Source organism: Aphis gossypii, chromosome 1 (assembly GCF_020184175.1).
Source record: "Aphis gossypii isolate Hap1 chromosome 1, ASM2018417v2, whole genome shotgun sequence".
Classification (NCBI taxonomy): Eukaryota; Metazoa; Arthropoda; class Insecta; order Hemiptera; family Aphididae; genus Aphis; species Aphis gossypii.
The window spans coordinates 69,591,420-69,618,994 of record NC_065530.1 but is presented as its reverse complement, the minus strand read 5'-3'; the positions used below and the strand labels follow the sequence as shown (position 1 = coordinate 69,618,994).

At 26.3% G+C, this 27,575-nt stretch overlaps 4 protein-coding genes and 1 long non-coding RNA gene across 8 annotated transcripts; 2 read left to right on the top strand and 3 right to left on the bottom strand.

Moving 5' to 3' along the window:
• Window positions 1–509: 509 nt before the first annotated feature.
• Window positions 510–7,010, top strand: LOC114131817 (myb-like protein P). The gene is made up of 6 exons (XM_027997124.2): window positions 510–1,006; window positions 3,118–3,237; window positions 3,322–3,414; window positions 4,254–4,390; window positions 4,456–4,606; window positions 4,691–7,010. The coding sequence occupies exons 2-6, from the start codon at window positions 3,209–3,211 to the stop codon at window positions 6,609–6,611; spliced, it is 2,331 nt and encodes a 776-aa protein (XP_027852925.2). The 5' UTR covers window positions 510–1,006; window positions 3,118–3,208; the 3' UTR covers window positions 6,612–7,010.
• On the bottom strand, window positions 2,455–3,111 carry LOC126550547 (uncharacterized). The gene is made up of 3 exons (XR_007604662.1): window positions 2,911–3,111; window positions 2,716–2,817; window positions 2,455–2,623 (listed from the first exon to the last, which is right to left on the bottom strand). It is a non-coding gene; the product is annotated as an uncharacterized LOC126550547 (long non-coding RNA).
• A 1,487-nt stretch (window positions 7,011–8,497) lies between the features above and the next one.
• On the top strand, window positions 8,498–25,693 carry LOC114131841 (glucose-fructose oxidoreductase domain-containing protein 1). Of its 2 annotated transcripts, none has more exons than XM_050202292.1 (2): window positions 8,498–8,624; window positions 24,443–25,693. In XM_050202292.1, the coding sequence occupies exons 1-2, from the start codon at window positions 8,513–8,515 to the stop codon at window positions 25,564–25,566; spliced, it is 1,236 nt and encodes a 411-aa protein (XP_050058249.1). In that variant the 5' UTR covers window positions 8,498–8,512; the 3' UTR covers window positions 25,567–25,693. The 2 variants fall into 2 exon arrangements, with proteins under 2 accessions (XP_050058249.1, XP_027852954.2); XM_027997153.2 differs by lacking the exon at window positions 8,498–8,624 and adding an exon at window positions 23,969–24,118.
• Window positions 10,769–23,469, bottom strand: LOC114123537 (uncharacterized). Of its 3 annotated transcripts, XM_050202267.1 has the most exons (12): window positions 23,100–23,469; window positions 22,426–22,528; window positions 21,501–21,554; window positions 19,795–19,887; window positions 19,288–19,446; window positions 17,886–18,068; window positions 15,602–15,799; window positions 15,149–15,343; window positions 13,359–13,469; window positions 12,976–13,291; window positions 12,730–12,905; window positions 10,769–11,460 (listed from the first exon to the last, which is right to left on the bottom strand). In XM_050202267.1, exons 3-12 carry the CDS (start codon window positions 21,530–21,532, stop codon window positions 10,962–10,964), a joined length of 1,962 nt encoding a protein of 653 aa, XP_050058224.1. In that variant the 5' UTR covers window positions 21,533–21,554; window positions 22,426–22,528; window positions 23,100–23,469; the 3' UTR covers window positions 10,769–10,961. The 3 variants fall into 3 exon arrangements, with proteins under 3 accessions (XP_050058224.1, XP_050058231.1, XP_050058225.1); XM_050202274.1 differs by lacking the exon at window positions 23,100–23,469 and having other exon boundaries at window positions 22,426–22,783; XM_050202268.1 differs by lacking the exons at window positions 22,426–22,528; window positions 23,100–23,469 and adding an exon at window positions 21,622–21,706.
• LOC114131840 (uncharacterized) lies at window positions 25,579–27,000 on the bottom strand. Its single transcript, XM_027997152.2, has 3 exons — window positions 26,632–27,000; window positions 26,343–26,550; window positions 25,579–25,826 (listed from the first exon to the last, which is right to left on the bottom strand). The coding sequence occupies exons 1-3, from the start codon at window positions 26,741–26,743 to the stop codon at window positions 25,781–25,783; spliced, it is 366 nt and encodes a 121-aa protein (XP_027852953.1). The 5' UTR covers window positions 26,744–27,000; the 3' UTR covers window positions 25,579–25,780.
• Window positions 27,001–27,575: the final 575 nt, after the last annotated feature.

The following is a 27,575-nucleotide window of genomic DNA, read 5'->3' as shown; positions in this document are numbered from 1 at the left end:
CTCAAATCAATGACCGAAGTGCACTCAAATTGTTTAACAACCAAACTATAAAACGTAAGTGGTACCTAATGCAGTGCCTAGAGCTTAATTATTTGTAACCATTATCGAGGGCCCTGGTATTATGGCAATAATTTTCTTATAATAATAATATACCTATCTTTTACCTAATATAAAATATAAAATTCATAAAAAATTATAAAATACATTATATACGATAAGCGGTAACGATAACGATTGAAACTTTAAAGTTCAAAAATATCGTAGACCCATGTACCTAATATATATTTTATTACATATAAATATATAATTATTATTTATTTATTTATACCCATAATATATTATACACAAGTCTGTGATAACAACGGATGTATTTTTGGTCAGTCGTTAGTTAGGGTGGGCGGATTCTACCGTTGGCATTCTGTGGTGCCGCGGGGGTTGGTCGCACTGAGAATCATTTGTAATGAATTCCTCCCGAAACCTTCCCGTCCCGTAGATCGTGGTGAAGTGATGAAGTGTAACGCATTGGGTAGAGAAAAAACCAAAAAATTTAGAATAAAAAAACAACTTGCAACTGTAGCATGATAAATATACAATTGGAAATATATAAAAAAAAAAAAGTATTATTAATTTGCTGAAAGAAAACATTAGTAATAAAAATAGTATTTATTTACTAACGTTCAGTCGCACGACTGTCGTATAATCATAGGTAAAACTTGAGTTACCGTCGAAAGCGAGTGTGTGTATGTGTGTGTGTTTTTGTGTATGTGTATTGTAAGTACGTGCGTGCGCGTGTGTGTGTGCGTTTCGGTTATTGTTTGGAGTAGGTATTACAATATAGTCGGTGCACCGTCCGTTTGTCTCCACCATCGACATCACAATTCTTGAGGTTATCACCAACAGCCGACCGACGTATCTTCATCGGCGTACGATTGCCCATCGACTTGCATATAGTTCGCCACCAGGCTACTCGGATCTTGCCATATCCACCAAAAGGACCACAGAATTGGTAAGTCCCGTTTTATTATTCTGTGCTTGCCGTGCTAGTGTAGTTTAACTATCATTGTTAGCACCTTCTTCTTGGTTGTCCGAGTCCGATAAAATCTTATTCGTATCCTCCCCTGATTTCCGCCTGGACTAGGTCTGTCATTCTAGAGACATACTGTCATTTTCACGAACCCCTCGAAACCACCAAATATTATATTATAGTGTCCACTGAACGTCTTAAACAGATGTTCTATTCTTTCAAATCTTCCTATATAATAATAAACTTCCTCCGAAAGTTTGTTATTGACTTATCTAACACATTTATTGATACAAAACAAATTCTACTTTGAAATTTATGTGCATTATAATGCTCATAAATAATGTTATCTGCTAACTATATTGTATCTCTAATTAATTTTGATCAATAACTTTCTATCTAGAACCTACCTAGGTTTTATTTTAATCTCTACATTTGTTTTTCTTTTTATTATTTATAGGTAATATACACATGCACAATTTATGCACTGATGTTTTTCCTACCTGTCTGCCTTTGAGTCCTATAAATCAAATAATTTTTTAGTCATAAATTATATTTTACATGTTTACTTTCAAATTTATAGATAGGTACTTAATACAGTTAATAAATCTTATATTCCTATTATTATAAATGTATAACTATTTTGTACTTCATAGAAAATTATTATAAAAATATATTATTTAGGTATTATACCGCACTGTTCAAATTAAATTACAATATTAATAGTTTAATTTAATTTGAAGTTTAATTCATATACATATTAAAAAAAAATAATTGCCAGACTCTTTATATACCTATAATAAATAATAATTTTCATTGGACTGTCAAGACTGATATGTGTTGATCATAGTGACAAATGTATATCGCATACTTTGTAGGTTCTTGATAAATACTTATTTAAATCAGAAATCAGTAATTAATCTTATTTCAATTGTTTAAAATGTTTAGACATTTACATCTGTACCTATTTTTTGTTATCTGGAAGCTATTTCCACTAGTAATTATTTATTTTTTTTCAAGAAGTTGAATTCTTATCTACTCATATACTATAATGTTTACTATTTGTATTTCTAAATTACCAGTATTTAAATATAGACCTTCAAAAATGTAGTTTTGATAAATGTTCCTAATATATATTAGAGATGTTGTCCTTGCACCTTTATAATAGGTACCCTATAGGTTATAGGTATATTGATTTTTAATTAATATTATGTACCTACCTAACACTATTAGGCTTTAGCATATAGTTTGAACATATATATTTAATTAATATAATTTTATATTTCATTATTCTTGTAATGAGTGTACCTCTATTACTTTATTTTATTACTAATTTCTTTATGTAATTTAAAAAAATTCACAACTTGAACTACCGTATTTCCCACATTTAAACTTGAGTTTGAACTACAAAACCTTTAACTGAACTTCCTTCTACCAGTGGTCTTATATATTATTATGGATTGATTACAAAATTAAAAATTTTACATAAAACTCGAAGCCAGTTGTCTCCATCTACTCTAGTTTTGTTTTACTTTTATGATTTTTCAATGTATTACCTAGTTGCAGCTCATATTCATCTTCCTTCTTCTGTAGACTTACGAACTATACAAAAATTGTATTATATTACTTTCATTATTAATTTTATACTAATCACTATTACTTTTTAAATCATTATATCAATAATCTCTACTTACATATATATTCAGAATAAAATGATTCTTATAAGTAATTGGAGTCAAACTTAATTACATTGCGATTTTTTAGCACTGATTCTTATTGCTTTATATATTTTTAATCTATATACAAAAAAAGATACATTTTTCCATTTAAATCATTTTTATTATTCTTTAGAAATGATGAGATGTGAGAATAATGCTAAGTTAAATTACTTCTTGACTCTTGTTCATAAATATATTTGTTGAATAACTCAAATTTTCAATAGTTGATAAATGATTCGAGTTAATGTACCTAAATAACAAATATTATGTTCATTAACCTCACTAATCATGTATACACAGGTACTTAAATTTTGATGTTTCTATAGTTATTTTATGTTCTTGTTGAATATTATAAGTATGTATTTTGTTTGTTTTCAGGGAGTTAAATAAATTAGATAAATTAATTTTATAACCATATCTATAAACCAAGTGTGTACTTGAAGTCTTCAGACTTTGAAATTCTTCCATAATGGAATGGAAGAACAATGTTCCAGAAGGGTATATATATATTTATAATATTAATGTTACATAAATCTTTAGAGTATACTATATTATTATATTTTATTTATTTTTTGTGTGCAGGAAAATAAATAAAACTTCAGGTTCAGGTTCTCAAAATAGAAGACCTTCTGGTGGTGGGAATAAAAAAGCAAACGATACTGTTGAATATTTTGGGTGAGTACTTATATATAATATCAAAGATAACATAACACTTGCTTTAATTACTTTTGTTTTATACATACATGATTAAATTTAGAATTTACATATTATTTGATATAAAAAATGTTTACGTGAATAAAATAAAATTGATTTTATATATGGGTTACATTTGCTTACCTATAAGATGATACTTTTTATTGCTATTATCTTTGAGGTGTTTTAGAAAGTATACAATTTCTTGAAAAATTTATCAAGAGTATGCGATGCTAACATTTTATATTATCCCTTTTTACTAATTTATACTTATTGGTAAATCCACTACTATTATTGTACACACATTTTATTTTTAAATGACAACTTATATTTTAAATTATATAATATCGAATAGATGAATTAATATTTGTTTTATTATTTTTAAATTTGATTTTTCCAATTATCTATAATTCATTTTTATGCCAATTGTCTAAATATAATTTCAAAAATCAAAATTTTATTATCTATACCTTTAATTTATAATTAAGTTCTAAACACAAAAGCTATTCTAAAACCATGATTAATTGTTTATTCTGATGTATAAATTATTTAATTATATGTTAGTAGAAACACAAAATATTTATATGACTGTTGTTGGCTATGTGACAATTTTACAAAAATTTACACAAGGTTTTAATGAATTTAGATATTGATGTTCTAATATTTTCTTTTTTTAAATATTAATAACTGAGATAAAAATCATATTAATGTTATAGTATTATATTATGTACACTTGAAGTACTAATAATTTAATATTTAATTACAATATTATTTTTTTTAAATATAATATGATAATAATTAATAAATATTTTATTTTTTAGTACTACACAAAAACCTAAATCTAAGCGTAAGCCTAAAAAGGAGAGCAAAATGATCAACATTGAAGAATTTGTATGCACGTATGGCACTGGTAATAATATTGCTAGTTCAGAGCCAATTAAAGCTGCAGCAACATTCCGTAAGTTAAAGATTAAAAAAATTAAAATTATGTGTATTAAATCATAAACATATTTTATTTTATAGCTGTTACTACGAATGCTTGGGCGCGCAAAAAAGGGTCAGAACTGTTTGCCAAAGCCAAAGATGATAATGAGGAAGAAAAAATGTTAAAAATGGCAATAGCTGAAAGTATTAAAAGTGCCGAAGAACATTCTCGAACCAAAGATTCCTCATGGTAAGATTATTTAATTGAAATGCCTTAAAATGATTATTTTTTACTACCAAATACTAATAGATATCTACTAATTAATAATTTCAGGAAAAATGACCAAGAAAGTGCTATTGGTACTGATGACCTGATGTTCCAAAAAAAACATAATTCCCAAAACAAAAAGAATTCTAGGGGATCTAAGGAATCTAGATCCATAAATTGTTGGAATAACAGTTCATTTGCTAAAGAATCAGACGATTATGGTTTTTCATCTGAACACAATAAAACTAATAAAAGTCCTAAAGTTGGGATACTCTGGGAAGATGATTCAAAAAACAATAGATCCAAAGAGCGAAAAGATATTAAAAGCAAGTCAAAACATATTCAAAAAGACAAACCTAAAGAAAATAAACCATCACCTACTGACAGTCCACTTAAACCAGAAAAAAAACTTAGGCAAAGGGGTGACTGGAAGGAAACATTCATCAAAGATAATTATCAACCAGAGAGAAATGTGAGGTCAAATGACATTGATGATCAAAGACCTCAACCTCAAGCTCATGATTGGAGCGTTCTTACATCTGGTTGGAACAAACCAGAAGAAAAAAAAGATGATAAAAAGCCGTCCAACATGTGGAATGGTGATGCAAGTGTCAATGTGTCCAAAAATAAATGGGATTCTGCCAACTGGTCTTCAGAGCCCATTAAAACCGAATCTGTGGATATTTGGAGCAGTGATCGCCCCAAAAGTAATTCAGTTGTTTGGAATGACCCAGTCGAAGCCAAAGATGATGGCATTGATGAAAAACTCATTCAGTCCGAACGGAAAGAAATTAAGCCTAACGTGTTTGGCTTTACTGATTCTTGGGGACCAATGAGTACTCAAATTAAAGAACAACCTCCCAAACCTATTGAAAGTCCTAAGTTTGTTGAAAAAAAACCACTGCCAGCTCCTGATTTCAATAGGTACCTTTTGGAAGCTCTTAGTCAGAGCTCGCCATATACTGTGCCACCACACACAGAACCCCAAATATCTCAGACAAATACTGATAGTCTGTATTCCAATTTGGAATCTGTCCTTCCAAAAACCTCTAGTTCGGTGTTAGAAACGAACAATTCGCCAGAGTTCCTTTCCAACTTACACTTTTTGGCCAACATGACCCAAATATGTGATAGGCTGGGTCTCAACAATAAACAATTACTTTCAGACTTACCAGTTGGTGCAACTAGTAGTGGTGTTGAACCCGATTTACTTCAACAACCACCTACGTTGAATCAAATACAGCAAAATCTGAACTGGAGCCAAAAGACTACCCAAAAAGTGTACCAACCGTTCCAGCCTGTGCTGCAACAGCAATCAGACTTTATGTTGCCTAACCAGTTACTGCAATCTCAACAACATCAGCAACAACAGCAACAACAACAGCAGCAGCAGCAGCAGCAACAACAACAACAACAACAGCAGCAGCAGACATCTTTTATGCCTGCTAATTCAAACAACTTCAATCTAACTGGTAACAGTGCGTTTCCAGCGTTAAACTTAGATCTTAACCCTCAATTCAATAATCTCATATACCCTAATCCATTAGTGCCACCACCTAATGGTCTGTATCCCTATCAACATCAAACTAACATCGAAAGGTTAGCCAATCTATCGCTTGGGCAAGATAAAATGAATTTTCCCATGTATAATTTGGTCCAGGACAAACAAACACGACTAAATGACTCGTCATTTAATTCTGTCCGAGAACCAATGAAACAATCTAAACCAGTGCAGCCGAATGTGTTCATGCCCAACACACTGCCCAACTCATACAATTTCAACATCGATCCATCCCCTCCATTGTTTCCTGCCAATCTGTTTTATGCACAGATGCCTCAAGATGTGAACTACGTGCAACCTAACCAGCAGCAGTTCCACAACTTTAAAGAGCAAAACATGCAACACATGTTTGGCAACCAGAAACTGGAGCATCAGGTTCTCAGAGACAAGATGTTGAATGTGGGCAACCCATATTTAAAAGATTAATGAATATGTAGTCTTATCACAAGACGTAATATTAATACGTCATCTAGTCAATGGAAATACTTAGGTTTTGATACCTCGGTAGCATTGAACCCCAAGTATTGTGTAAGGTACAGTGTTTTATTTTTGCTTCAATTTTTTCCCACCAATTTCTCCTAGTGTGTGATTTTTTTTTTTTTTTGGCAATAAATACTTTCAACCCATCTTGTTTCGATATTCGTATCGAATACTAATTGGGTATAAAAAGAATAGTGCAAATGTTTTTTCTTTTTATTGTAAATTTATATTTATTATTGAGTAACCAGTGTACATTATAACGAATTATTCGGTAAGGACTTTAGAACCATTGTACGAATATTTTATTCTCATTATTATTAATACATTTTAAACGACACATAGTTATTGAGCCGTATTTTAATGTTTATTAATAAGTATAATTTTCTAATACCAACAAACCATCAATAAGTATCAAGCAATAAGCACTTATTCATACTACTCATGGGTATTAATACTCACCATGATCCACGGGTAAGTGTCATTCACTCATTGGTACCAATTTGTAACATACAACCAGGACGCCAGATGGTGTATTTGTAGCGAAACTATTTTTTCAATAATTTAAACTTTATAAAAATTATGAGCATGATTATAGCCAAAATATTATATTACAGGTACTATTATACTAAATACTTTCTATGAGAAACTAATACACATTAGTATTGATTTAGATCAGTGATTCCCAACTCAACACTAGGCATGAACCACTGTCCACTTTTATAAATTTTTCGCCGTTGCGGACCACGACCTGAGTTAAATCCCCCCTCCTTATACCACTAATTTTTTATACTTTTATAGTTACATAACGTATACATTGTCATCGGTAACGAAAGTGTATTATCTGGCTGTTGGGCGCTAAGCCGTAAATAACAAAAAATATGAAGTATAATTTCGCTCATTTTTTTGAATTTAAATTTTTTCATTCGCGGACCAATTAGGATGAGTTCATGGTCTACCAGTTGGGAAACACTGATTTATATTGTAGGAGGTACAATCTCAAAAGAAATTAAATACCACACTTTTATTAAATATTAATACATTTATTTTCGTTATTTGTCATATATTGATCATGGCTATGGTACATTATTATGATTTTGAATATTATGTGTTCCAACAACCTGTTATAATATATAGACATATAAAAAAACAGAATTTTAAAATTTTAATTTAGAGTTAATTGACAAAGATACAAAAATAAATCATTTTTCAAACAGCTAATAATAGAATTTACTAACAAGTTTAGATTGAGTTTTAAACGATGGGCATTGCTTTTCAATAATTTTTTATGTTAGTAAGAAAATTAAATTTTTAGATAAAATTAGTTATGTTATAATATGGGTTGTCATACTGATCAGTGATCAATGTGTGTAACGATTGCACATACAATTAGGAGTAAGGGTGTGGGGGCAAAGCCTCACTAGTCACTACGACTTTTAATGGCACTAAAAATATTTTACCGTCTAGTGAGCTATTTCTCTGAAGGCATCCCAGCCCACCTATGAGTTACTATGATATTACTTTGAAAAATGTATTAGCTAAAAGAATATACATTTAATGGATGAGCTATTGAGGTAAAAATAAGCGAATGCCAAGTTTTAACTATTAATATTTATTAAAAAATATTTTCAATGCTTATATAAATATTTTTTCAAAATTCCAATAACTAATTTTTGTAATTATATAGTTAATAATAATACCAATGTGAGATAATGGTAAGTAATATAATAATTATTAATAAGCCGATTGATAATACCTCGCAGAGACTACAATATACATTTTTTCGTGCAATGCATATGCAATATAAATACGAATTAATTAATGTTAATAACTGGTCATAATATTCATCTATGGGTTACGGTACATTAATTGTAGTTTATTATTTTGTCTCGCACACTATCTACGTTGTAGACAAGTATACATATTTACAGTGTGCAGTGATTTTGGCGGTTGTCATAAAAGGTAGGTATGAATTATTCAATATTTTTTAAGTTTTAATTTAAAAATGAAAGATAAATTTAAAATAATTATTTATCGCTCCGCTCAGAATCTAAAATCGATTGGTAATTAATAATTATATAAACAGTTACCCGGTGAATCTATGTAATATTATAAGTTTATGCCTACAGATAATGGTATTTTGCGTTTATTTTTAGTACTTATAATTTGAGCCACTAACAGATACATTCAAGTGCATATTATATTGTAGGTAATCTGCGCCACGCTTACAAATACTTGCTGTCACTATAATACAGTATATTCTATAGATGTAGAATGTAAACAGAGCCGGCGCAAGCTATTTTGCCGTCTATAGGTATTTGAAATATAAATCTTACCACAAATCTCGCAAATCATACATAAAATGCAGTTCTATCATCCTATCAGTTTTTAAACGTATTGAAATAATTTCAAATGAAAACTTAGATTAAAATTAAAAATATACATATTCTATAATATTAAAATTTAAATAAAAAATAATTATATTTTTTTCTTTTTTTTTTTTTTAGTTCCTGTACGAGTTATTAATACCTACATAGAGAATCTTGTAGGTATTTAGTTTTCATGATTTTTACAAATGAGTAGGTAGATAAATAAACAAAATATTTTGATGCTTAAAAATCTTCACAAACAACTTAATTACCCAATCAAAATTGTAACTACTTGGGACGTTACACTCGCATTTGTTTCTCTCGCTGTTTTACAAGTGAATAACCTGACAAATCTATGCTCAAGAGTACGTTTAGTTTCTTTAGCGTCAGTGGCGTAATTTGGTCATATTTGTTTGGGGGGAGGAGGGATGACATGTTTTTACATTTTACCTATATTGTTTTCTTGGATACTGCCTTGTTGCACGATGAAGGCTTTTAAAAATAATTTAATTTTTAAGATGCACTATTTAATTACATGCAAAACTTTATAAAAAACCAAATAATTTGTAAAAAAAAAAACTACCAAAGAACACAAATATTAAGTTCATACCATCTAGTTTCATAATAGGTCAAGTTACTCGAATATACCAAAGTCGGATTTATGAAATTAGTGGCTCTGAACTAATTTAATTTTAGAGGCTCTAATTTTACAAAAAAATTATTTTCCCTCAAATAGAAATTTATATTATTTAATTATTTTATTGAAAAATACAATCTGATTAAGTGTTAAAATATAAAATACATGGTAATAATACAAAAATAAAAAATATGATTATTTAAAATATTTTTTCCTAAATTTACTTGATGCAAAAATATCTTAGTATCATAAATTGATTTTTTTTACATATTATGTCATTTTTAATCAACATATTATTGTTAATGTATTCAACCTGTTACCTGTATAGATCATAGATAATTTTTAATTATAACCAACTTTGATAATGAACGTTCGGCAGTAAAGTTCTGCTTTACAATCTATGAATGGTATTGTCAGGTACCTATAATCACTATAATCTCCTTGTATTATGTATACATATGAAAACATCAATAAGATTTCATACATAAAATCATCAAGTTTTTCAACTACTTACTATAATATTATCTACATCGGATTATCCTTTATATAGGATATTATTGTCCATGTCTGAAGAAACACCACTAGTAAGCCTATCTGTCCTAAGTCCATTCTAACATTGCATTTGAATACAATTATTTAATGACACTATTAAGATTTAAACTTCAAATGTCTGTAAACAAATTTAATTTATAAAAGTGTTTTAAAATATATTAGGTACCTATTATAGTAGGTAATAAAAAATTTTAAAACGTCAGTAAAACTTAAATGTAACTAGGTACCATACAATGTAAATCTATAATCAGCAATCAACCCTCAACCAACACATTATTGCTCGCCTTATTACTCTAGTCGACAACCATCCATTCAAACAAGGTTGCCTCTTGTCTCTCTTAATACTTAAGTTCAAAGTGTCCATACCACTCCCAACACTGGTGTAACTAGAAATCAATATAATATTAAATGTTATTATTATATTTTATACCTTATTGCGCTCACACCTGTAATGTTTGTAAATACAAATATTTATCAATAAACATATTATGTTTTAGTGTTTTACTATATAATATAATTTGAATAGATATTTAAATATAAAACATATATATATATATAAGTAATGTGTAATATGTTTCAAAATAAATTAAGTACAGTAGGATTATTGAACATTTGAAACTTAAATATAAATTAAGACTTCAGTTTTCAAGTATAAGATTATTAATTTGATATGATTATTTATTATACATATTTATTTATTTAAACAAATATTAAATATAAATTTAGTATGTCGTGGTAAAATCATGTATCAATTTTTGAAGAACTATTCTGATCAACAGATTCCCGAAATGATTCAGATCTTCGATTTTGATAACTTGTTTCTCTCATGTTTAAATTATGTTGATTATCATTATATTTGTAGTTGTTTTGAGCTGGAGAACTTATTTGAAATGAATGATTCATAGAGTTAAGTACATTTTTACAATATTGATCATAATATGTGACACCTGTTTGATTGACATCACCGCATAACCATAATTCACAAGAGTGACTAATTGAGCGTAATATTAATACTATCCATGATATACGTTCAAAGTTATCACTAGGTTCAATAGGGCCACTTTGAATAGCCAAATACTTATAGTATTTTAATGTTTGATCTATGGATTTAAATCCATCTTCTAAAGAACTGTAAAATGCCTTTTGCGTGACAAATATACAAATTATCACTTCGTTATTAACAATGTATTTTGCTATGGCACCAGGTTTAAACTTCTTATTTTTAATGTCTTTTAATAAACTATAAAAAAAATTAAATACATTTAATTTAATATACAATATGTTTAGTAATGGTTGTACATGGTTGTATGAGTTGAAAGATAGTTGTCGATCATCAAAGAAAAAACATTGATTAGTGAAAATATAATATTAACTGTTTTTAAAAAGATGTTCTACATAACTGGGGAAAATTTAAAAATACAATCAGTAATACAATTTGTAAACTAATGCGTTAGTCACACATACACTGCACTGAGTGCACCATTATAGTAAACAACCCATCATTAACGTGGAAATACTGCTATGACAATAAAAATTGTTGATACCGAAAAAGAGGGTAAAGATTTTAATATATTAGAGCTTATTTCATTGTTTTATCTCAAAAATGTAAATACATAAATATCAAAAATATACAGTGTATATTTATAGGAACCATGTCATGCTTTCATTTATATTATGGCAATATTTTTACCCATGAATATGTCACATTTATTTATTGATATATTATTTTTATTGGAAAAAAAATATTATACAACATGAATCATCATTTTTGATCATTTTACTTTGTACAGTTGAGAATATTTTTTTTTTTTTAATTATACAAAAAACTTTTCGTGAAATAAATTGTTAAATAGTGAACATTTTTCATGACATGGATGTTCATCATATGTGTAGAAAGCATAGATCTTATACTAATAGACTGGCCTTTCGTACATATATTTATTATTATTATTATTTTTTTTTCTCTAATTTTAAGTAGAAACTATTAACTATTGTTTTACGTATTAATGTGTTTTTAACTCACAATGTAATATTATTATGTTTTAGGACTCGCGTCCGTTTATATAAATAAATAAATATACAACGGTCATAGATGGAGGGCGCTTTTCATGTGGAACTTGTACTAATATACAATCTGTAATACGTCTGATTGGTTATTACTACAGCTACTCTATAGGCAAGGCCAGTCTATTAGTATAAGATCTATGGTGGAATGTCATTATTTTAAAATAATATTTTTATTCTTAAAAATGCTTGACTTATCACGGCACTACACTAAAGACCAAATGTCTGATAAATAATAATTTGAAGAATCTAACTACTTATCTTATGGAATTATAATATATAATACATACTATTAAATTTTATAGGTACATTAATATGGCAATACCTAATATTGTTCTTTATAATAAGATACTTAGATCTTATAACTATATTATATTCATTAATCTTTTATGAAGTTTTAAAAGTCAATAAATAGACGAAAGGAATTAAATTAAAATATAAATACTTTTCTTTGAAGGGGTATTTAGTATCCACTTTATCAACAACATCGTCTTTCCAATTCTTTTTGCATACTTTTTCTAAATCAATAAATAAAACAATGATGGTTTCGGCTACCATCTCCCATAAATTAGATGGTGTAATGTGAACATTTAATCTCTGTGGTGTTTTTGAATCTATTAACTTACAAATTGTTTATGATATACATATCAAATTATTAAGTAATTTGTATTTATTTATTTTTAAAACTTACTTTTGAAGGCATACATACAGTTATGTCAATACCAGATCCAGAAAATATATCAATAATGAGAGATCTTGTATCAGACCAATCAAGTTTATCTAATCCACATCCAATTTTGGGAATTCCTAATTTTGTTAGATTATTTTTTTTCATTATAATGAAAAGTGAACGAAGAGCTTTTTCCATTGTATTCATTGTTGGTTTACCATTACTATATTTTTTTGTTACCAAATAAAATGCAAATTGACCATGGCGTTGAACTATACCTACATCTCCTATTTTTAATTTCTGATCAACTAGTCTACCAACACCACCGAAGATACGTCTAGAAAATAAAATTAATTATTTACAACTCAATATATAAAGTCATAATTAATATAAGATATTTTTACTTGAAATCAACAGCTATGCCGGCTCCCATTCGTAAATCTTCAGCAACACAATGAGCAAGAGAATAATCTTTTGATAGTTTGAAAAGGTCTTCATCAATTTCTTCTAACATACTAATTAAATAACAATAAAAAAATTAGAAATAAATTTTAAACTGTTTCTATTCCATGATTATGTCAAATTTAAATTCATAGAGTATAAAAAAAAATATTATTTAAAAGAAGTTAATTATTGACGTAACCACAGATATGTATTTATAAATCTGTGGATGCAACCAAGGCTGAGCAAATTAAAAGTTAAAATTAAGTTAAAACGTTGAGTTAATTTTAATTAAGTTAACTAACTCGTTACTTTTTATATTCTGAACGGAGTGATAAATGTATTGATTTTACAAATGATGTGTGTTTTTTTATTTTTGTGTGTCATCACGTTTAGGAGCAGTAAAAGTGCTTCGATTTTTAAACTCAGTCCCGTTTGTAATAAAAAAAGTGAATTTAGTTGGTACTTTAGGGTGTCAAAAGTAAAAAAATGTCCAATAGTTTTCAAAAACAGCAGGAAAAACCTTAAAAAAGTAACAGAAAAACAGGAATTTTTACGCAAAACCAGTTTTAGACAAAATCGATTTTTTAATATGGTTGTAATTCAAAAACTTATCACTGTAAATATTTGAAATTTTCACTAAATGTTTGTGTTAGTGTTATCTATATACAATTAAATTTTCAAAAAATGTTGACTTTTTTTGAGTTAGTTATAGAGCACTGAAATTTTCGATTTTTATGAGCATTTTTTTTTGAAGTGTATGACCAAAAAAACCTGAAAATTTAATTCAAGGTTTTTTATGAATTGTTCTCATTGTAGCTAAAAAAAATTAAAAATCTTTAGTCACAATTTTTTTTATAAGTGTATATTTCAATTTTTTACGAAATCAATCGCGAAAATTTGAAAGTAATTTTGAAGTTGAAAAATCATAAATTGTTTGTGTTTATAACTAAGGATTAAAAATACAACACTAAGTTTTCCATAAGTTTTTTTCAAGTAGCTATAGAGAAAACTCAAAGCATCATTATAGGAAAAATTTTAAGTGCATTTGAATTTTAAATTTTTACAAAACCGCGTTAAATAACGGTTTAGCCTCAAACGATTTTTGATATTTGTTGTTATTCAAAAAGTATAAGTCGTAAATACTTAAAAAATTTACCAGTTATTTAGATTGTCATTTTCTTTACGTGGTTTGATTTTCAAAATATTTTGACTTTTTTTGAGCTATTTATAGACAAATGAAATTTTCAATTTTCCTAAGAATTTTTTTTTGAAGTGTCGATAAAAATTTTTTGGCGGAGTCACAAGAATACATAGGCACAATTTTATTTTATTAGCATTTGAAGTTCAAATTTTGACAAAAACTCGTCAAAATCGTGAATATTTGCAAATTATTTTGTAGTTCAAAATTCATAAAATTGTTTATATTTATATCTAACGTTAAATATTCTAGACTGACAAATCATCTCCGTTCAGAATCGTTTTTCATATACAATGATACCTATCATTGCATTCAAATTAAACTACCCTAGTCCAAGGTCCACCCCACCCCCTAATGTACAGCAGAGCGGTACCCACTTGCCGACTTTTTTAAAACTTATAATTAATTATGTGAATTTAAAATTTAAAAAAAATGATTCAACTATACACAATAATAATAAAATAATAATATGGTTTAAGGCAATGAAAATTTATCAATTTAATTAATTACTTAAATAAGAGAAGATGCGAATATTAATAATGGACAACATACCCATCTCCGTCATCAATCATTGATTTATGTGTATTATTCAAACTTATGTTGTTTTTAACATGAGCTTTTTTCTGATCACATTTATCATCATTGGAATTTTCGTCAGAAAATCTGCTCTGACTTTGATCAATTTTAATATAGTTTTGTTTTTTACCAATATTTTTATTACTTGATTTTTTGTAACAAAAACTCCATCTATTAAAAATAATAAAAAGTATTAATGATTAAAGTTGATTGCGAAAATATACTTAAATGTCCAAAACAGTAATTCAAAACTATTGTGATTATTTAAATAAAATATAATTTTACAAAATTATAAAATAAGTAAAAACCCAAAAATAATTATAATTAGATTCTTATTTTTTAAAAAAATTTAAAAAATTGGCATATTAAACATAAAAAAAAAAAAATACTTAAATAAAAGATGATAAATATTAATAATTCACAACAAACCCTTCTCCATCGTCATTTATTGATTTATGTTTATCATGCAGACCAATGTTGTTTATATCATTGACTATTTTCTGATCACATTTATCATCATTGAAACTTTTGTTAAAAAATGTATTCTGATTTTGATCACTTTTATTATAGTTTTGCTTTTCATTGATATTTTTATTACTAACTTGATTCTTTTTTTTGTCACTCCATCTATTCAAAATAGTATAAAATATTAATGATTTTATTACTATTATGATTTATGAAGCTGATTGCACAAATACATTTAAATACCCAAAACAATTATTTTAAACTATTAATATTATATACACAAAAAAATGTATTCTATGAAATTTTAAATTTAAAAAAAATGGGTAAGTATGTATGTGACCACTGTATATGCTAAATTTTAATTGGATGAAAAATATTTGGATACAAAAAATAATTCTGAACTAATTGTATAAAAACTATATTTATGTATACATCAAATTAAATACAGTTGAAACTTAATTACAGATTAAAACAATAATTTTAGTGAACTGGTGTAAATTCCTCCAAAGTCCAGATAAACTTTTACCACACTTATGACTTTTCAAATACCATAGAAAACAAATTAATAAGAAAAATAACAATAACAGGTGATACCCAAATTGTCGGAGGTCATAAATTAATGTTCCATTCCTCTCCTATTTTCTATGGTTTTTCTTTTTTTATCCCTAACAGATTTTATTGTTGAACAAAGTATATCCCTATGTATATGTATAAGTGTATATCAGCCTATATTAATAACTAATAAATAATTTTTATAATATATTTATATTGCAATTAGGTAATTTATTTTATTACATATTAATAAATAGTTTTAATGTAGTGGATTAAAAAAATTGTTGCTGAAAACATTGCATTTATTAATATTTATTTATTATAATAGTATTTATTTACATAATATATTAATGTAATTAACATTGGTCAACATCTCATCAACTAAGTATTTAAGGTAATTTGTTTTAAGTTACATAAAAAAATAAAATTTATTTTATTAAAGACTGGTTTTACATAATAGTTCCTGTTTTAAATTACCAAAATAACTAATTAGATTCCAGGCACAGATTAATGGGAGGGAGCTGTAGGGTCATTCCCCACCTTTGTTGGCGCACCAAAATGTGTTATCTAATTAATTTTTTTAAATTTAACACTTTGTGTTATCCTATGTAAATGTATTATTGTAGTGTTCCATCACAAATTTTCGTCTTTTATTTTAGATTCTGAGCGGAGCGAGGAATGTATTAGTTTTACAATTATGTTTATTTCTTTTTTATTCTGTAAACACTTTTTCTCCCCCTAAACTTGCTCAAAAGTACAAGTGTAGCATATTTTCTGAAAGGAAATGTTCTTGAGCTGATACTTTAGAGAGGTTATTTTTCGATTCTCGAAATGATACACGAAATAAAAGCGATTAAATAAGAAAAAATGTACAACTTAACGGGTATGTAGGTAATATAAAATAATTACGGCTTTGTTTATCATCATAGAAACAAATAAAATTAAATAAAAAAGATCCCCCCGTCCACTCAGAATCGTTTTTTATCGAATACCTACAGTATAATTACACTAAAAGTCCAAGAACCAAAGGGACGATGGACAAACATCCACCACCGAAATGCGCTGACCTACTTTTTTATAATATAAATTTATAAATTTTTGATAACAATATTATTATTATTAAGTTATTGACATATTTTCTCAATTAAACAGGAAATTAAATTTTTATATTATATTCTATTGTGAATTTTATAATAAAAGAGTAATTTTAAAATGTAAATAATTTAATAGACATTTAATACAGTTTATGAAAAAAGTCTTTGTTATAATTAATAAGGAATTAGATATTGCATTAAGTACTATTACATGTATATACACATACATGTACATTGTACATTGATATTTACCAATAGGTATCTAAATAGAAAACATATATTATACATTTTATAATTCCCCCTCCCGTTAATGTAGGCTGGATTCACATCTGCTAGATCCAATTTTCTAACAGAAACCACACAAAAATAATTGAAGCACATTCTCCACTAAAAATGTGTAAATACATACAACAAAAACACACATAACTAAAAAATCAATTAATACATGCATTGCACAGCTCAAAATTTAAAATAATATAATAATGACGCAAGTACGAGGAAAAAATTATTACCTGAATCTTATTGTTAATTAAATAACATCATGTAAAATAAATACTAAGTTAAAGGAAACAAATAATGAATTTAAATAATTGACAACTTACTTTACTTTATCATTACTGGATGATTCAAATGCCATAACTTCATCTAAATCATTTTTACATCTATTGTGTGCTTTATTCCGTTTAGATTTATGTTTATTATTATAATTATTGTTTTCAGAAATTTTGTTTTTAGAATCCTTTTGATCTTTATAAAAAGATTGATTAGCTTGTTGACTGCTATGACTAGTTAAAACAATATAAATGCATTAAACATGAATGATGTATTGATATAAATTTTATTTTAAATCCTTATTCCACAAATACCAAAAGAAATGTCTGAATCAAGGATGTATTTTTTGCACGTTCTAAAATTTTGACAATATAACTTATAATGTTTACATTTATAATAGTATTTATTAAACCTTAGTCTTTAAAAATCAACCTTTAGAATAAAATATATAAACATAATATGATAATATACTATTTAAAATAAGATTTAGTTTACTTATAGTTTATATAAGGGAAAAAAAATTAAGCTATATTTATTTTTCAAATTTTAAATACTATTGTTTTGAAAATCATTAGTTCTTCTTCTCTTTTTCTTTTCCTTCGCCTTCTCTCTCAACTAAAGTACTTTGGTTGTTATTTTCTATATTTTTAGATCATATATCAAGATTTGTTAGATTAAATTTAGGTTAAAAATTTTTATGACAAGATATTCTAAATTATTGTTTCATAGTTATGCGAATAATGAGTTAAAAATATTAAATGTTATATTACATACAAAAATATAAAATTATGGAATAATTTCTTTCAAAAACTAAGCTTCTCAAGACAATAGTTCATGTTAAAAATTAATTAGTTTATGTTAATAATTTTTAAAACAATTTATAATAGGCCAGTGATAAGATTAATATTAATAAAAGTTACTTATATTATTATAAATTAATTTTTTTAACTTATTATAATTTAAATAATTCTAATTATGCAAGTAATCAATGTCATTGGCAGTATTAAAAATGTTAGTTTTCAAATTCTATTCTGCATTTTAGATTTAATTAAGTTTATTAAAACTAAATACTGTTTATCAAATAAACAGTATATTTGTTTGATTACATACTGTACAAAAATTGTTCTTAAATTTCACTTTATACATATCTAAAAAAAATATATATTTGACAAAATATCTTTAGTATGCTTTGTTTTAAATCTATATACAGATACAACAAATTAAATAATTTTAAAAAATAGATTATTATGAACTTTCAAAAATTATTTACATACCTAATAAGACTGTTTATTAATACTAAAATTTAGGAAACAAGATTTTAAATTATGGTCTAATCACACAACCTAATTGTATAAAAAAGTATAAAGAAATAATACTGGATAGCACATGCAAATCTTAAATCTTAAAATACTATCTACAAAATCTTAAATTAACCTAATTTATTATAAATACTTGTGAGCAGATGTTGGTGATTCTAATACATTATCACTATGATTGATTTTTTTGTCTTCATATAGAGTTTTACATAGTGAATTTAATATAATATTATTTGTTTTTTTTTTCTTATTGGATTCCAACATATTGGGTTCATCTAGGACCATTTCATTATTTCTGAAAAAATTTATATTATAAATTATAATTATAAAAGATGCAGTGAAAAGGATAATGCAAACTTCATTGCACAATAATGTTTGTAGAGTTAGTTCTTTAGAATAGTTTTAATTTTCTATCGACATTTAATGGAACAACAATTTGATATACCATTAAAGAAAAAATGTTCAGTAAATATCTTAAACATCGTTGATCACAAAAAATACATAATGAGTAATGTTAAAGGCTTTATTTTAATAGTAAAAATCAGTTTGACACTTAAAATGTAAAATAGTATAAATTTAACATGATAGTTAAAAAGAAAATTATTCTAAAAATATAATGTATTTATTAGTTCCTAAAACATACTTCTCTTTAAAAGATTTTTTGCCTTGATTCTTATCTTCAACATGGTTCTTTTTTACATCATTCTTAATGTTATTTTTTGATTCTACTTTACTCCTAAATAAATTTATTAAAAATTTAAATATATATATGTAATATGTATAGATAATTATTATTAAGGTTTTTATGCTACCAAAAAAATAATAATTAACATTATTAGTTGCTGTAAATTAAAAATAATATTTATTTTAATAAAATGCAAGGAAATAAGAAAACCCTATTTATATATTAATCAAAAATATAAATATAAAATACATTATATTTAGCATACGCAACACACCCGATTATTGCGGCACTGGTCAAATGTTCTATGTGTCAAAAAGTAATTTTTTCAGGAAACAAAAAACAATACATTCCTAAGCCACATGGGGCAGATGCCATCTATGAACGCAATTTTGAACTCAAAACAAATCAAATTGGCACTTGGAATCATAGATATATATATATATATTATATCTGTGCTTGGAAAACATACAGGGTTATTGCTTTTGATACATAGAACATAAAGCAGATATAAAACAATTTTTCATTTTTGGCACATAGAACGTTTGACTCATTCACTCTTCGTTTATGCTTATCATACTATGTTGGAATAAAGTTTATTAATGAATTTTTAGGTCTGCATAAAAGTCTACCAGTTTAAAGTTAAAATATTTTGTTTTTACATTAGTAAATGATAAAAAAATTTTCAAGAGGAAATTTGATATGCATTGATAGGTACATACTGACTCTAAAGCTAGAATACTGGCCAGGTTATTTCACTAATATCTCACTTGTAACTTATTAACCAATTCATATCAATACCTATTCTAAAAGTTCTCCCTTGTATAATTTTTATTTAACAATTTTTAAAGAACATTAAAATAATACAAATTTAGTTATTACAAACAATTATTTCAATAAATATTATTTAAAGTTAACAAGAATATATACTTGAGCCACAAGAGAATACAAACAGCTTGTGGATATAAATTACAAAATGTATGCTATTCCCCCTCCCCCATAGAGCTACAATTTTGTATAAGAATGCACAATGATAGATGAGTTATGGTCAGCCATCATATGCGTTTTCTTGTAGTACAGAGCATAATTTGGTAATATCATGTAATAAATAGCTTAAAACCATTGTTTTACTTTATTTTTGATCTTGAAATAAAAACCTCTCCCAAATTATAAGCATATTTCTCATTTTTATAAGTAAAATTAACAATTCAAACAAAATACAAAGAATAGTTATAATCAACACTATAATTTATTTATTAAGCAATTAAATAAATTAAAATAATATAAAATTTAAAAAAAAACATGATAATTACACTAAATCTAGGTAATTTATTATAAAATATTTTAAATTATGTAGTTAATTGATATTATTTATTTAAATATTAAAAATATACCACTGACAACTGGTAAATTTTAATACCAAAAAAAAAGTTTAGGTCAAATGTTGATGCATGTTTACTAGCTTTAATCGATAATCTATGTTTTAATACAAAATATACAGGAAATAATATCTTAAACACAAACAATAGATTTTTTTAGTAGAATACTTTTTTATTATTTTAAAATAATTTATGAATAAGGCGTATATAACTAATATAAAAGGTAAGAATAAAATATTATAGTACAATTTATAGTAGGCAATTAATATAATCAATCGTATAAGTTACCTTTTAGTTTTAGAACTTTTCTTTTTATCCATTTTGATTCGAAATTAATTTTCTCTAGATTTAAAAAAATATCATAAATATATTAGTACAATAAAGTATTAAAATTTAATACATGACATACCATTTTTCAATATCATAGTATTCTTGAAAATGATTATAATTAATTCTATTAATTATAATTTAGTGATTTCAATAAGCAAAAGTAACTGAATAAAAAAATATACTAGCATTGATTAAGAAAACTTTTTTTTTTTAAACTGTAATTACAATAAGTTTCAACAATTATTTTAATACAATATAAAGGTTGCTTATAAGAAGAAATTGTAACAATATAAAATTTAATTAAAAGCCTGAATTGTAAAAGAAAAAGAAAATGTTCAATATGGTTTTTTTTTTTTTTTTGGTTTGAGAAAATATTTATAGTATCGATAGGGATGTTGATAGAGTTCAAAAAAGACAATAGGTACCTAGTAGCAATGTGTTAATTAAATAAATTTTATCAGCAATTTTAGTACCTATTCCAGAATAAATCTAGTATAGTTAAACCTTTAACATTTAATTACTCTTTATAAATATTAAATAGTAGAAAACATAGCATTGGGTTCATTTATGTTCTTAGATATAAAGAGTTAAATTATTATTTTATAATATATATCTACAAGAACCAATTATCGTGGCCACACCAAAAATTGTGAAAGTTATAAACAACCAGAATTACATGTTATATGTAACAAAATTCAATAGCACAAAATTTAAATTGTTTTTTAAAACAAGCATAATAGGTACCAACACTGCTTATTATTCTTAAAAAAAAATACAATTGAAAATAGACAGTATGTACTGTAGAAATACATATAATTTAAAATCACATTAAAATATATCATAGTTATTACCATCAACAACTATACCTACTGTTTATACTTACAAATTCAAAAACAAATGCACTAGGTATAGATGATTCCAAAAAAATATTATAAGTATATCAAAGTAATTGAATAACAGGAAAAATGATAATTATCCGGCAATATCTGCAAAAATATTGAGATGACTTGAATGTTTCGTACTTTCGTAGTTTTGTTGTGAAACTAAATGCATATATAAAATATTCACTATAACCGAAAATGTGTTTATTACTATTTACTATTAATAAAATAACTATCTTAAAAAACGTCTGTTATGTTCACTACCGGATTCACTACAATAGAAATCAATAACGTATTAACGTTGAACTGTTATTCATATAATGTCAATAATACATGTGGCATGACTAAGTTATTTTGAAATGATACAATATATTAATGTCTATTAGCAAACAACATTACATTCATTTATCAATAGTCAAACAAATTCAAAAATTAAACCAACGATTCGTTCATTAACGATGTATAACGAATATCAAAATAATTATAGTAATATAGTATAAATGTACAATGGGAATTGAATATAACATTTACATGGTTTTATTTTGTTTTATCTGAATAATACCTTATAATACGACCACAGGGCACAGATTAAAGAATAATATACGAATATCACATGATAAGTCAGATAATTCGACATTATTTTTATCTTAATTAAATACAAATACCTATACTATACCATGTCATTATTATTTATTTTCGATCGGCACAAAACATAAATTCCCGAATTGTCATCATTCAAAACTGAAAACACTATTTAATGCGTCATCTATTCCTGTAGTTACGGACTATACGATAGTCGTATGTATACCATAAAACCATGAAATAGAGTTGACCGTTATATTCTTAGTTTTTCTGATATAGCTTGCTGAACTTTTCATTATTAAATTATGACTGTTATTTCTTAATTTTTTACCAACACCTGTCTCAACTTCAGAATTCGGACTAACGTTAAAATTACTAATTAATATTTAATACTTAATAGACATCAAACAACTTTTTACTTATAGAGTATAATATCAGGACGTGGGCATTTTGAATTAATTTGAAGTCTAAAATAAAATAACAATTAACATTATGATTTGTGAAACATAAGACCAAAGAGACATAGACCACACGTAATGTGTACAATGTACACGGACTAAGATCTATACTGTAAGGCAGTATGTTGACAATGTACAAATCGGTAATCACGTGCTATAGGACTGTAATCTTTACTAATATGTGCAATTTCCATAGTACAAAATAATTAATAAATAGTAGGTTGAATACAGTGTTGAAATCACTTATACACCTTTACGGCCCATCGTAAAAATGTAGAATCAGTAGAAATGTAAAATCACAATTCAATAATGCTGAATTCACAATGATAAATTAATATTAAGCGAAATAGGATTATGGATACAATTAGAATAAGGCGACAAGACGTCAAGTCGACGTATCAGCTGCCGCCTGCAGCTTATCAATTTAGGACAATACGATATTGTGCACATTTTCCCATAATTATAATATTATCACAAAAAAATAGAATAGAAACTCCTTGGAATTAAATGATTTTTGCCTTTTTTTTAAAAAAAATGTAAAAAGCACTTTATTTAAAATATTTAAAATTTTCAATGATTTAATATTAATAACATTAAGTTAACTTAAAACTTCTCGGTTAGAGAATGTTGCCGGGCATTGGTGTTTTTGGAACAGGTAACTTTTATTAACATAAATTAGTAGCTAATAGACATTTTTAATTAAAAACATTTTGAAACACTGAATAATAATATTATTGTTTTTTTTCAATTGATTTAGTTGAGGGTCGTATGGAAATGTTAACGTTTTTTTTTTTTTAACTAAATTGATCGCTTTGTATATTTTCATTTATCTATTTTAATATATAAACATTATAAAAAGAAAAACAAAGATAATCAGACTTTTAATATGAAAATATAAAAACTACCTATAGACTATGATTAATAACTTAACAAATAATAAATATTAATCCTGTAATTAATACATTTAATATGTTAACAGGTAAAGTTATTGAAATAATCGTACCGTTTTTGCGTGATAAGGGTTTCAAGGTAGAAGCGCTATGGGGACGCACTATGAATGAAGCTGAAGAAGCTGCAAAACGTCTTCAAATACCTTTTTGGACCAACAAAATTGATAATGTACTCCTAAGAAAAGATGTAGATCTCATTTTCATTGTCTGCTCTCCTAACCTTCATGCACAGATAGCTGTCAAAGCATTAGGTATTGGAAAACATGTTCTATGTGATAAACCAGCTGGTTTATGCCAAAGTGAAGCTATTAAAATGGTACATGCTGCTCAATACTATCCTTCACTTATATCAGTTGTCAACCATAGCTTGAGATTCCTACCAGCATTTGTACAAATGAAAAAACAGATTGTTGAAAATAAAATTGGAAATGTGTTTCTATGTGATGTCAAAGTACAAATGGGTCGTTTGTATGGAGATAATTTTAACTGGTTATGTGATAAAACAATGGGTGGTGGAGTTTTAACTTTAGTCGGAAGTCATGTTATAGACTTGGTTACATATTTAACTGATCAAAAAGCTATCCGTGTTCATGGTATTGTTAAGACATTCAATAAAGATTTTAAGTGTTCAACTGGTGTAAGGCAAGTTACTAGTCCAGACTTTTGTACTTTTCAAATGGAAATGGCAGACAGGTCTTTAGTTACAGTTACATTAAATAATCATCTTGCTGGAACTTATGTACAAGAAGTACTTATGTGTGGCACTGAAGGTAATTTAATTGTCAAAGGTGGAGATTTGTTTAAGGATAAAGACGAAGTATTGTATTTAGATGTGGAAGACTTGCAAAAGTCGGACGCAATAAATGTGGTTTCTGCAGATATCATGCCTAGACCTTGTATGAAAGGTTTGTTAAAAATGATTAGTGCTTTACGAGAAGCATTTTTACCAGTTGAAGATAAAAGAGGTTGGGTAAAAGAACCTGTTTCATCTGCAGCTACTTTTGAAGACAGTTTATATGTTCAAGCTGTAATTGATGCAATACGATCGTCTAGTAGAAATAAAGAATGGGTAAAAGTTGAAGTAATAACAGAAGAACCAGATCCTAATCCTTTACTGAGTGCTGCTGTAAGAAAAAGTGGCATGTCCATGTAATTTATAAAAATATAAACATATTTGATTTCTTTATTGGCATTTTTACTTAAATAACAGATTTTTATTGTATACACTTTATAAAAAAAATATAACTAATCTTTTTAACAAGATCTCATTTTTATTATAACATTTTGTAATTATTAATTTTAAAATTGTACAAATAAAAAAATAGAAGCAATTATGGGTCCATTTAATAAAATATAATTAAACATGTTTACTTTACTGCAGGAGTAGGATTTGACTGAATTTCGGAAATATAACTGAAACAAAAAGTGAAATTAAGATACAATTCAACAATTATAATATCAAGATAGTACTGTGATAACAATTATCCAACTTTTCATCTTTCATTGTTGAGATAGTATTATTTATTAAAAAATTTAAAATATGATATTGAATTAAATACTATACGTTAAATCGCCAAAATTTAGTTAACTGGTATAAAACTATTTTTTTTATTTTTTTTATAATAAATAATAACTACTGAAAATTAAAAAACTATAATTAAAAGATACAACATATGTTCAACTTTAACATTCAATCTAAAAAGGTGATTTATACAATTGTAAGGCTACTTCAAGTCTTCAACCATAGAATAACTTTTATTGGTTTTATTGACTAGCAATTTTTGGTGTTTATAAAAGCTAGTAATTTGTAGATTTTTTTATTAATTTATAACTATAGATAATTCTGTCAATGTAGATGTCGTATGCATTTTAATTATAAAAACATTAAACAATATTAATAAGTATGGTATTAAATGTAAAATGTCATACTTAGTCATTTCTTTAATCTGTTTATCGATTTCTTCCTCAATTTCTTCCAATTCTTTTTCACAGCTCATCAAATCATTATACTTCTTATCTAATGCCGTTATTGTTTGTTCTAATTCATCCACATTATCAACGAGCTTTTGAGCTGTTTCTTGTGTATCATTTTTAATTACTTCAGTTCCAATAGATTCTAATAAGACCTTAGCATCATCTAAGATAGTATTTCCACATAATTTACTGTACTTAGATTTTGATATTTAGATATAGGTATATATTATAGATAATATCTTACCAGTTAACAGTGGAGCCTCTGTTTCATCTATTGTTTTTAGATCTTCTTCGATCTCTTCTTCAACTGGCACTATAGGACATTGTGGTATAGGAGGTTTTTTATTACTCATCATGTTTATTTTGTTAAAGACTTCTTTTTTACTCAATCTTAACGAAATAAAAATATAGTAATTACGAATTCATTTACGTTTTATGCCTAGAATGTCATTAATGTAGATCGTCATGTAAACTGACATTTGATATTATCCTATTTCGTAATGAAATATAATTATTTGATTGTATAAAATTATTAATCACAACTCTTGAATAATTTAAATACAGCAATCAACAACGAAGAAAGTTTATTATTTTGCCAAATGGATTATGGAGTGATTAACAAAATATATATAAATATATTATAATTTATTATTTTACGCAATTAAAGATAACACTATCAATTTTTAACACGATTTAAGTTATATACTAGGTTTAACATAGTCCTATGATATTATGTATTTTATTATTATTTTTTTTTTTTATGTACATCTTTAATCGTGATTTTTAACCAATAACTTCAGATTAAATTAAATTAATCTATTCTTTGTTTTAACCTTAGGGCTTAAATCAGTAAGATCATACCATGAATATTAGTAGGATCGAAATAATGCATTATTTTACAAAAACGCAAAAAACATGTGTAATTCTTATACCATGAATTATAGTTCAGCCTTATACTACACGGGTACGGGGTAAAAGTAGCTACCTTAGAATACGCAGCACCACATATGGCCGTTTAATCATGCGATTTATTTTAGGATGTTATCAGAAGTGGTCTATGAAGTTAGGTCTCCTTTAGATACCTAGTTTTCATGGATCTTTTATGGCGGCCGGGAGGAAGACATGCGAAAGCGGTTCCCTCCCGGTCGTCGGTTCGAACAGGAAAAAAAAAAAAAGTCCTCATGGATC